This window comes from Ascaphus truei, chromosome 2 (assembly GCF_040206685.1).
Source record: "Ascaphus truei isolate aAscTru1 chromosome 2, aAscTru1.hap1, whole genome shotgun sequence".
NCBI classification, from domain to species: Eukaryota; Metazoa; Chordata; class Amphibia; order Anura; family Ascaphidae; genus Ascaphus; species Ascaphus truei.
Window position 1 is genome coordinate 447,010,706 of NC_134484.1, and position 12,719 is coordinate 447,023,424.

The 12,719-nt window shown below is 48.0% G+C and overlaps 1 protein-coding gene across 1 annotated transcript in view; it reads left to right on the forward strand.

The window, feature by feature from the left end:
- The window catches only part of XYLB (xylulokinase), a 195,360-nt gene that overhangs the window by 46,201 nt on the left and 136,440 nt on the right, over positions 1-12,719 (forward strand). Inside the window, exons 12-14 of the mRNA XM_075589153.1 lie at positions 1,775-1,890; positions 7,257-7,372; positions 7,962-8,035. Coding sequence (XP_075445268.1) covers positions 1,775-1,890; positions 7,257-7,372; positions 7,962-8,035 — 306 coding nt within the window. The remainder of the gene's footprint in view (positions 1-1,774; positions 1,891-7,256; positions 7,373-7,961; positions 8,036-12,719) is intronic.

The following is a 12,719-nucleotide window of genomic DNA, read 5'->3' on the forward strand; positions in this document are numbered from 1 at the left end:
CACGGAGCTGGTTCGCCCTCATTGCGTGAACCGCTCACGAGACCCGGCCTTCGCGCGACAGAAACAAATTTATTTGTCTGCTCATGGATCGCGAGCGCCGGCACTCTATGGCCTGCGTCATAGAGACGCGGCATTTTTAATGCGCCGTCACATGCGTGGTCGCACTCACCTTGAACGCGGCCCTAGAAAACATTAGGCTACTTCTACAGTGCAGGAAACGGCGCAAGCTACGTAGCTCGCGCCGGATCAAACACTAGGACTACAATGTATTAGCATGTGCACATGCGCGACGGGGAGACCGGCGCTTCGCGCTACAAACAAGTTTGTACTTCCCACGCGACGGCCGGCTCACGTGAGTGGTTGGCCCAATGAGGCCAGCTCCGTGACATCACGGCGGGGCTCCCCCGATACGCCTCTCTGTAGCCTCTGCCTGCAGGATAGGAAATCTCTCCTGCTACAGGCGAGCGAGCGTGCGCCGCGCCAAGGCGCGCAGAAGCTAGCGCGTTCCACTGTGGACGCAGCCTTAGGAGCTATAGTAATTAGGCTCAAGTTTACTTGAGAAATTTGTCACCATAAACTTTGTAATGAAAAATTTATTTTGGAAAAAATATTTTTTATTCCTTTGATAAATATAGTACGTTTTGCAGTTGGGATTTCCCACAGTCCCTACCACAGGAGCCACCGCACTAGTTGTTTACAGCAAAGTGAAGTTTTTTTTTTACTCCTTTGCCTGTTACTTGTATCACTTCTTTCACGTGGCTATTTGAATATGAACAGTTTTATATATCCCTCGATATGTATGTGTACTGTTTATTCATAGTGAGGCACACATTATGTTATGGGATCATGGAGGTAATATGTACTTGTAACCCCTTTTCCCCCACCTGAAGGGATTTTTGGTTCTGGTTACCGGGTGTAGTGCTGCTCACTTGTTAGGCTTACAGGATTCTGAGTGTCCGCCGGTGTTAGTGGGGATAGACAGGACAGGCTTTCGGATCTGTAGCTCCTATCTTCGGTGCAGCGCCTCCGTTTCCACAGGGCCTATCAGAGATAGGTGCAGTCCCTGCAGGAAAACCTATTTTCCCTCCCACTGAAAGACTGCATCCTCAGGCAGGAGTAAAACATAACGGTGGTCTTTATCCTTGTCGCACAGCACACCTCACAGCACACTGACATAACACAGCAATCTCTTCTCTGTGGTCCCTGGAGTCAACCCAAGGAGCTTGAGGCCCCAGGAGTCTCTCCCTGTCTCCCACACTCCCTGGTGGAGTATGGGGTAGATGCTTCCACTCCCCTGCGGGAGGGAAGGACAGGCAGAGCCAGATCCCTGGCTGTAGAATAACACCTCTTCCTCCAGAGGGGGAAGGGTAGAACACTATAATTTGGACTGTAGCCCCTTTTTGTTACCAGGGAGGGCCCCAGGTCTTAGCCCCGGTGTAGGCAGCACCTAGGCCTTAGGCACACCCCGCTGTCACTCTAGGGAGCTGTTTACTGCAGCAGGGCATAGATGTAACCCTAACACTGCCTGCGCTGGTACCAGGACTTATGTGTTAGGGAGGGAAATTAGTAGCCCAGGTGGTACCTGGCTACATACTGCTTTTAATGAGGCTCTTGACAGTAGTATTTCAATGCAAAAGTTAAACCTTTACAAATGATTGATTTAAACAAATTATAAATAAAATAATACAATGTAAAACATTGTAATGAGTTGTGTGCTCCATGTTAACTGAAGAGGTTAACTTTCTCACACGTCCTTCCCTTTTTAACTCCCCAGGTCAGCCTTGGCACAAGTGACACTCTATTCCTCTGGATTCAAGAACCCACACCTGCTTTAGAAGGTCATATATTTTGCAATCCAGTTCAACCTCACGACTACATGGCATTGCTATGGTAAGAGGACCTAAATCAGAATACATTTAAAGCTTCATAGCATGTACAGTGATTTTGACAATCTATCATAAACGCTGCTGCCAGAATCACTGTACTCTTTCCTAAATCTGTCTCAGCGTCTCCCCCGCTGAAATCCCTCTCCTGGCTTCCTATCAAATCCCGCATCTCACACTCAATTCTCCTCACTTTTAAAGTTTTACACTCTCCTGCCCCTCCTTACATCTCAGCCCTAATTGCTATGCACATCCTGACTCTTGCGTTCTGCTCAAGGATGTCTTCTCTCTACCCCTTTTGTATCTAACGCCCTCTCCCGCATTAAACCTTTCTCTCTGACTGCCCCGCACCTCTGGAATGCCCTTCCCCTCAATACCCGACAAGCACCCTCTCTATCCACATTTAAGACCCATCTTAAAACACACCTCCTTATCAAAGCATATGAGTAGCTGCGTGGCTGATACTTTACACCTCATACATCGACCTTGACCCCTTGCAGACGCACTTACCTTCCTTCTTTCTCTGTACGTTCTTCCTGCCTACCAATTAGATTGTAAGCTCTTCGGAGTAGGGACTCTTTTTCCTAAGTGTCACTTTTATGTCTGAAGCACTTCTTTCTGTTATATGTTATTTCTATTATTTGTTATTTATATGATTGTCAAGCTGTGAAGCGCTATGTACATTAATGGTGCTATATATATATATATATATATATATATATATATATATATATATATATATATATATATATATATATATATATATATACCATAATACTGAGTTAAGTTATGGTGAGTAAAAAAAGTGACAAAAACCCTCCACAGGAAAGCAAATATGCAAATACAACTGTATGCTCATCTGCATGTCTTAGGCAGGTCTGCAACCCCGCCTTTCCCCATTATCACCCAGCATACAACAGTTAAAATCAACCTTTCGAGATACACTGATCTCTTCTTCCGCCGATGTTACAATGAATGAAGCAAGCAAAAGGTATACTTAACAACAGTGTCTATTGGAATGTTATCTGTGCTGGTCCTTCCCCTGGTGTGGATATGTTTTATGGCTAGAGGTGTCAAAAGGTTCCTGAAAGCAAGTGATGTAAGAGTGTGTGTGTGTATCAGTGTGAATAAAAATGAATGGAGAGCCCACAGTATATACAGTGCTTTACAAAAGGTGTGTGTTGAGTGGGAGTGGATATAAATGGTGTGGAAATGTGAGAGATTGTAGCACAACTAAAAGTGTGTGTGGATACTTTGCGGTCCCTATTGGTGTATAGGGATGGAAAAACAAGGAGTATTAGTATGTGTGAGAGACAGCTGTGTGTGCATACATATAGCACAGTATGTACAGACATGGCCTTTAGCGCTCATGGGAAGAGAGTTCACTTGTGTCAGTAATGACTCATAAAATTTCGATCTCTGTTTAGGCCACTGCTAAGTGTCCCGAACAGTTGCATAAATTTGTATTCATGCAACCGTCTCTCTTTCGGTGTTTTAAGATTACCTTTGAGTATGGCAACCCTCAGATCGTTCATCTTATGGCCAGAGTCAGAGAAATGTTCGCCAACAGGACTGTCTCTTGTTCCGCGTGTGATGCTGTGGCGATGCAGGTTCATTCTCTTGTTTAGCCCCTGCCCTGTCTCACCTATGTAGTAGCAGCCCCCTGGGCATTTCATGCACATGATGATGTACACGACATTGCTGGAGGAACAAGTGAACCTTCCTCTGATTTTGTATTCCCGATTCCTGTGTGGTATTTGTATTGTGTCCGCTGTGTAGAGCATTGCGCAAGTTTTGCATCTTGGGTCCTGGCATGGTTTTGTCCCGCATTCAGTTGTACTGCTGAATACTTTACTCCTTACCATAATATTCTTGAGATTATGGGGTTGTCTGTATGATAATAAGGGTGCTTCAGGGAAGACCTGTTGCAGTCTTGTATCTTCCTGGAGGATGGGTTGTAGTTTCCTGGTGATCATGCGTAGGGCTCCTACACTACCGACACACTTTATCACACTGCGGCCAGATCCGCAAGCCGGGAGATTTCCCGGCTTGCTAGTGGCAGCCCCTCGGCGTGCCGCGCGTCACCGATGCGCGGTCACGCGTCATCGGGTGCCTGCGCCTCCTGCACGCGCGTCCAGGGCTCCCCGAGGGAGCCCTGGTGTCCCGCGATGTGGGGGACGGCGGCAGGGGGTTCCGGGGGACCCGGCGGACCCGGCAGCGGGAGGGAGAGCGCCCCGATCGGAGGGCGCTCTTCCGCTGCTTCGGCGCGCACCCGGCACCCTCCGGCGCGCGCCAGGTTACTGCTGCGGCCGAGAATGGGCAAATGCTCGAATAAACTCGGCCGCAGCAGTAGGTGTGGGTTATATGTGACCACCAAAGGTACCCTGTCGCTTGTCTCCTTCTGTTTGTATTCAAGGAGATCACTTCTTGGTGTTCTGGTGGCTTTGTGAATTTGCTGGTCTACAATTCTGTGGTTATATCCACGGTTTATAAAGTCTGATCTCAAGGCTTTAATCCGCTGGTCTCTCTATATATACATATACACATACAAAACCACTATTCATTGTGATATTCATTAAATTATCCATTTTAAACATTAAGCCAGTTGGAACCTCAGGTTGTGAAGACATTCTGGACCATATTAACTAAGTGGTGCTATTGCATAAGACACTTTCCAGCGGTGGAAGACACCTTACAGCCCATCCACTTTTTAATTGGTCATTCGGTATCTTGCGGCGCCGGGAGGTGACTTATGTAATAGCACTTGGTGCCGACCAATCAGGGGAGACCTTTCTTCCCCTGAGCCCGTCAGGAGCCGAGGGCTGGTCTGGAACGGACCAATCAGGACCATGGGTGGTGCCAGTGCCCAAGGACCGCCCATAGGGGCGAGGCTTGGGAACGTGGGAAATTAGACCTAACCAATTGAGTCGATGGGTTAGGACCCAGGCCTTAGTTTCCAATTACGGCTACATACCTCACACAGGGATTGGTGCCTCGCTGCCAGGGGAGAACAATGCCTCTGCTTTGGAAGCATGGACTCTCCAGCAGGTGACTTCATCCTTCCCCACCTCACTATTGTCCCCAAGTACTGCACCTGGCCCCACATAAAGGCTAGTCCTTGACTCATTGTATGCTTGCCACTCGACCGTTGATAGTGGCCCCAGCATACAATGAGTCACACGGGCATAGACCGGAATTCACAGATGCATAATAAACTAAGGTACACGAATAGCTAATGTATCTTAACTTATTGACAATGCTGTCGGCCATTTTACAGCTTAAGATGGCCACTCTGACTCTGGTACACTGGATCGCCATTTTGACTGCTAGGGGCAACGAGCGGAAGCGGACTTAACCATTATTATGCCGTCACATGGGCCTCTATGATTTGTAGCTTTTCTTTGCAGTATTTTAGCCGCGTGTTTATTTTGTTTCTGAATAATTGAAATGTAAAAGATGCATTCCATTAAAATGTATTTTTAGTAAATCAAAAGCTGTTCAAGCTGCACGGCCATTTATATTAGAGGATTTTCTGAGATGTACTGTAAATTCCTGGAGTTTTAAGATATCATCCTTAAATCCTGCAGAATATATCTCATGGCTGCATGCACTGTGCCACCTACTCCTTACTTACTACTGCCACTACGGTACCTATCTATCTGAGCCTTGGAAGCTGGCTATTAAATGTCAGACAGGGGACTTGTAGGATAAACTTTTGATGGGTCCACTCTTTCATTGCTCAGAAATGCTGTTTTAGATCTCCATTAAGATCTTTGGTGATGTGTTTCTACAGCAATTCATTCATGTAGCTCTATTTATCAACATGAATAATCTGATTTATGAGGAGAGGGCTAGCTAATTTAGATTTGTTTACATTAGAAAAAAGGCATCTAAGAGGGGATATGATAACTATATACAAATATATTCAGGGTCGATACAACAAGCTTTCTAAAGAACTATTCATCCCAAGAGCAGTACAAACAACACAGGGTCAACCCTTTAGATTGGAGGAGAGGAGATTTCACCAGCAACAAAGGAAAGGGTTCTTTACAGTAAGGGCAGTTACAATGTGGAATTCATTACCCATGGAGACTGTGATGGCAGATACAATAGATATCTTCAAAAAAAAAAGTTGGACATCTTTTTAGAAAGGAGAAGTATACAGGGATATACTAAATAAGTAAACAGAAACAAAGAAGCCCCCTGAGTTGAACCTCAAACACTCCATGCTATGGGGACAGCCTCCTCCCCTCCGCATGTGTTCTGTATTTAATTTTTGGAATTCTCATACATTAAATTTTTCCCCGGGAGAAACAATACTGTACATACTGTATACAGTAGCCAACATTATTGCAACCTGTGGTGGGCTCCCGCAGGTGAAATAGCGCGTTAGTAATCTGATTGCGAATATTTGGAGTTAGGAAGGAATTTATTTTCACCTTATGAGATATCATTAGATGATATTTCACTGGAGTTTCTTGTTTGCCTTCCTCTGGATCAATATACTGTAAGTACGGATATAGGATACAGTATCTGTTGTCTATATTTAGCACAGGTTGAGCTTGATGGACGTATGTCTTTTTTCAACCTCATCTACTATGTAACTGTAACTATGCAACTATGTAACTTAACACAACTCTAAATGGCTGAGTAATAGTTTTTACCAGATTTGAATATTCGGGACATGGGCATTTTTCTAAGTATGGAATTTCGCCAATTAAAAATGTATGTTATAAAATCAGGTATTCCTACTTTAATTAGTAACATAACAATACTGTACATATGGATATTTTTATGAAATGTGGTAAAAAAAAAGCTACAAAATTTGCAAACAAATTTGCACACAGTGGGTTATATAGAAATTAATAATTAGATTTGTTTGTTTCTATATGATTAGCAGAGTCTCGGCTTGTAGTAAAAGGCTTTAGTTAGCCCACTGAAAAACGTGTTCACAATATTTCTTCCGCGGCATAAACTGTTGTAACGAAGCTACTGTATCTTCATACTACTGTAGATTGAAAGAATGTCTGTATCTGACCAAACCAGTAAACATGATTTACAGCTAGAAATAAAACCATAAATGGCCACGTAACCTGAACTTCGGATCCTGACATGATTATCTTTTCCCATCTTCATATCAATCACATCAATGTCAGCCTATTACCCGTTGGATGGTACAGCACGATCCTACCATTCATGTGTAACAGTTACACTATCACAGCTCATGGATTTATTTTTCCCTCGAGTCAAATACACTTTTGGGAACCAGTTTGGTTTGGAGGCAAAGAGAGGTCAACATTTCATTACAGAGAGAGAGAGAGTTGTGCGACAAAAGTACACTATGTCGAGCTAATGGTCTTACTTGCTTCTCAGCTTTAAAAATGGCTCCCTGATGAGAGAGAAAATCAGAGATGACTGTTCAACGGGCTCTTGGGACGACTTTTGTAAAGCGCTCAGATCAACTTCCCCTGGAAACAATGGAAACATAGGTAGGCACCTAAACGTCGACATAAAACACGGTCAGATCTAAAGAGAGGTATGTCAGGCAGATGAGCTTGCTTAATACTTTCTACGTACGTATAGTAACCCTTAATTTAAATGAAGCAAAGAAATATGAAAGAAAATAGCTGTTTTTGAGATTAAACATTTCTTTAGAGAAATGCAGGCCCAGATTGTTAGATTTATAAAAAACATTCTTATTTTATGATATAAAGCAGCATACACCCCCTCTCCACACCCCCCCACACCCCCACACACACACCTCTTCAAATGTTGTATGATGTATATTAGCTGACCTGCTGTATTCTAAGCTCTGGGGATTCTACAGAGCTTGAGTTATCAGCGTTTTTCCATGGCATGGATCACCCAATAGGAAGCTGCAATTTCATCTGCTGTTGACATCACAGCTTTTTATTGGCTGCCAGAATGAGACTGACCCCAGTGGCCATATTGTGTTTATCAGACAGATTTGTCAACTCCAGTTCAGTTAAGGTACAAGAACAAAACAGCAGCACAGGTTACTGCTGTTTTTATGTTGAAGACAACATAATGGTGTTTTTTATTTTTTTTCCCCCTTAGGCTTTTATTTTGAAGTCATGGAAATCACTCCACAAGCGGTTGGTGTTCATAGGTTCAATGCTGACAACCAGAAGGTAAGTTGTCTTACAAAAGTGCTGACTCTTTTAAAGCCATATTGAACTAATCACAGGGATATTTTTAATTGTGAGTTATGAGATGATGCGTTAGAAAAAAACAAACAAACAAAGCGAAAATGGGGAAGTGGTTTTTCAGACCGCGAAACTGCATTTGGATCATTTTCTGTCAGGTAGGAGGTTTGTGGTGGGCATGTCCAAAAGGGGCAGCGCAAAGATGACATCATCGACGATGAGGTAAAAAATGACGCAAGTGTGACACGTGTGAGGGGCAGGGCTATGACAGACCTGCGGACAGAAGATTGTATTCCCTCACACCGGTGTCCTAAGTAAGTGCCCTCAATGTCCCTAGCTATCATTCTTACATGGTGCATTCGCAGTGCACCCGCCCAGCTAATACTACTAACACAGGGATCTTAAATATACTTGTGCTGTTTTACTGGGCAATTGCATGTTAAAAAACAAAAAAAAACTTGTTTTGTTGAGAGTATGAACATAAATTACAGAAAGGAGTATAAAAGAGAAAAAAGGGGATAGGAATAGATGATACATTTCTCTAAAGTATATACTGTACAGTATTATTACATAGTGTAAGTATGACCTTTATCACATAGTAGCATATAATATTTAGAATGCCAACATTAAAAACAGCATAAATATGCTTGCACAGTTATCCTATGTGTAGGCTCAGTATAGCAGTAAGTAAAGTAAAAGAAATTAGAATAGATATAAAATTGTAAATTAAATCTGATCTTCCTTTGAAGCTCCAAACCTCTCTCTGTGAGTAGGGTTACAGGCTATGCACTTCTTTAACCCAGGCTATGCTGAAAAGCTGTGGGGTCTATCTCAGCAACTGTTTATACTGTATACTGTATTTACGTTTAGGTGTAATCTTGCATCTTACATTCATTGCAAGATACACCAAGCATGTTTGGCTACTCTGGGGTTAATTACCTATGCCATTCGACAAATAGAGAAATCTGTATATAGGATTTCCTATAGCACATCCCTTTAGGTTTTAATTATTTTTTATGTTTATCGTATCAAATGAAAAATTTATTCTTTTTGATTAAGTAGAGTGCATCATTTAGGGATCTTTTCTCTCCCATTTGTACATAAGCTTATAGGGGTCCATGTTAAAATGGACATGTACAGTAGCAAAAAAGTGACACTGTGAGGGCTCCTTCGCATGTCATTACCCAGAATCCTCGGCTGCAGTGGAAGCACTTGTATGCCAAGAGATAATGGAGAAAGGCAGGGTTGCAGACCTGTCTGAGACATGCAAATGCACCACAAGTGATATTATTATTTTCAGTACAACTTCCTTAGAGAAATGTTATGTCAAATGAAGTTTTGGAGTGTCATACTGTCTGGTACATTGTTGTATAGAACATTAATATTACTGCGAATTGAAAGGAGACGAGATAAAAATAGCTTCTTTAAAAAAAAAATTTAAAAATTGGAATTTGCATCTTTGCCATGTATATGTTTTAAGGTTTTATTTTAGTAATGAAGTGTTTTCCTTTGAATAATTACACGTTTGCAAGGACTGCATTGTACGCAGATCTGTATATGATATTTTACAATGATACAAAGGTTCATTGCACACATACGCTTACATGTTTATCTTTAACTGAGCATGCAATGTCTTGTATATAATGTACTAGCTGAGAGACCCGGCGTTGCCCGGGATTGAATGGTCCCGCTCCCCCTCTCTGTCCACTCACCCCCTATCTCTGCTCCCCATTGCCCTCTCTCTGTGGGTGGGTGAGTTAGTGACTGGGTGAGTTAGTGACTGGGCGGGTGAGTTAGTCAGTTAGTGATTGGGTGGGTGAGTTTGTGAGCGGGCAGGTTAGTGAGGGCGATTAAGTGAGTTAGTGAGCGGGGTCTCAGCTAGTGACTGGGTGGGTGGGTGAGTTAGTGACTTTGAGTTAGTGACTGGGTGAGTTGGTGACTGTGTGGGTGGGTGAGTTAGTGAGTGGGTGGGTGAGTTGGTGACTGGGTGGGTGGGTGAGTTAGTGACTGGGTGGGTGAGTGAGTTAGTGACTGGGTGGGTGAGTTAGTGAGTGGGTGGGTGAGTTAGTGACTGGGTGGGTGAGTTAGTGAGTGGGTGGGTGAGTTAGTGAGTGGGTGAGTTAGTGACTGGGTGGGTGTGTGAGTTAGTGGCTGGGTGGGTGAGTTAGTGACTGGGTGGGTGGGCGAGTGAGTGAGTTAGTGACTGGGTGGATGGGTGGGTGAGTTAGTGACTGGGTGGGTGAGTGCGTTAGTGAATGGGTGGGTGGGTGAGTTAGTGACTGGGTGGGAGTTAGTGACTGAGTGGGTGGGTGTGTTAGTGACTGGGTTGGTGACTGGGTGGGTGGGTGAGTAGTGATTGAGTGGGTGGGTGAGATAGTGACTGGGTGGGTGGGTGAGTGCGTTAGTGACTGGGTGGGTGGGTGCGTTAGTGACTGGGTGGGTGGGTGAGTGCGTTAGTGAATGGGTGGGTGGGTGAGTTAGTGACTGGGTGGGAGTTAGTGACTGGGTGGGAGTTAGTGACTGGGTGGGTGAGTGCGTTAGTGACTGGGTGGGTGAGGAGTGAGTGACTGGGTGACATTTCCCCCTCCCCCCCCATACCGGTGGTGGCGGCATGAAGCTAGAGGGCAGGCCGGCATCCCCCCCCCCCGCACCCCCATACCTACCGTGGCAGCGGCATGCAAATAGTTAGCGTCCCGGCATCCCCCACACCTCAGGCGGCATGAAGATAGCGGTTAGGGGCCAAAGGGCAGGGAGGGGCGGGGGGGCCAAAGGGCAGGGAGGGGCAGGGGGGGCCAAAGGGCAGGGAGGGATGGGGGGGCCAAAGGGCAGGGAGGGGCAGGGGGGGCCAAAGGGCAGGGAGGGGCAGGGGGGGCCAAAGGGCAGGGAGGGACGGGGGGCCAAAGGGCAGGGAGGGACGGGGGGCAAAAGGGCAGGGAGGGGCGGGGGGGCGAAAGGGCAGGGAGGGGCAGGGGGGCCAAAGGGCAGGGAGGGGCGGGGGGCCAAAGGGCAGGGAGGGGCGGGGGGGCTACGGGCAGGGAGGCTAAGGGCAGGGAGGGGCAAGAGGGCAGGGGGGCAGGGGGCAAGAGGGCAGGGAGGGGGGCAAAGGGCAGGGGGACAAGAGGGCAGGGGGCAATAGGGGAGGGAGGGGGGCAAAGGGCAGGGGGGGCAAGAGGGGAGGGAGGGGGGCAAGAGGGCAGGGAGGGGGGGAGGGGAGGGAGGGGGGCAAGAGGGCAGGGAGGGAGGGAGGGGGGCAAGAGGGCAGGGAGGGAGGGAGGGGGGCAAGAGGGCAGAGAGGGAGGGGGGCAAGAGGGCAGCGGGATCAAGAGGGCAGAGAGGGATGGGGGCAAGAGGGCAGGGAGGGGGGCAAGAGGGCAGGGAGAGAGGGGGCAAGAGGCCAAAGGGCAGAGGGGCAAAGGGCAGGGGGGGCAAAGGGCATTGGGAGGGAGGGCAGGGGGGGCATTGGGAGGGAGGGCAGGGGGGGTAAAGGGCAGGGGGAGTGAGGGCAGGGGGGGCAAAGGGCAGGGGGAGGGAGGGCAGGGGGAGGGAGGGCAGGGGGGGCAAAGGGCAGGGGGAGGGAGGGCAGGGGGGGCAAAGGGCAGGGGGAGGGAGGGCAGGGGGGGCAAAGGGCAGGGGGAGGGAGGGCAGGGGGGCAAAGGGCAGGGGGAGGGAGGGCAGGGAGGGCAGGGGGGGCAGGGGGAGTCAGGGACGCAGTAAATAAGGCATTTCCCTGCATGTACTCACCTTGCACACGGCGTGCGGGTCCCGGCCGCCCTCCTCCTCCACCTCGGGCTCCTCCGCGGAGAGGCGGAGACAGCCGGAGGAGCGGCCTGTGTGAGGGGAGAGCCGCGTGCTCTCTATGTGTGTGTGTGGGGGGGGGGGGGTAGGGGGGGTGAGCGCCGGGTGAGAGAGCGGCCTCGCCGGGTGAGAGAGCGGCCTCGCCGGGTGAGAGAGCGGCCTGTGTGAGGGGAGAACCGCGTGCTCTCTGTGTGTGTGTGGGGGGGGGGGGGTGGGGGAGGGGGGGTGAGCGCCGGGTGAGAGAGCGGCCTCGCCGGGTGAGAGAGCGGCCTGTGTGAGGGGAGAGCCGCATGCTCTCTGTGTGTGTGGGGGGGGGGGGGGGGGTGAGCGCAGGGTGAGAGAGCAGCCTCGCCGGTTGAAAAAGCGGCCTGTGTGAGGGGAGAGCCGCGTGCTCTCTGTGTGTGTGTGGGGGGGGGAGGGGGGAGTGAGGGAGAGCGCCGGGTGAGGGAGAGCCAGAGCCGCGTGCTGTGTGTGTGTGGGGTGTGTGGGGTGTGTGGGGTGTGTGGGGTGTGTCCCCTTCACTCTGCCTCAGGCCAATGAGAGGGGGCGGGCGGACCAAGGGAGCAATCTCATTGGCCTGGCCCAAGGCCCAAGGTCCAATGAGATTGCCGCTAGGGACACAGGGAGACACATACAGACCCGGACACATAGAACACTTTCAGAAATATATAGTAGATACCCTGCTCATTATGTAACTAAAGACTTCTTGTTGCAAAGCCCTTTGCCAAACATGTTTCTCAGTATAACTTTCAACTCTTCCCTTTGTATGATGTGACATGACTGCTGGACCCAGTCTCCCCGCATGTACTGCTCTGGCATAAAGACAAAACAACACTTGCGTTCCACAGGAAGTTCTAGCAATAGCCCCCGTGTC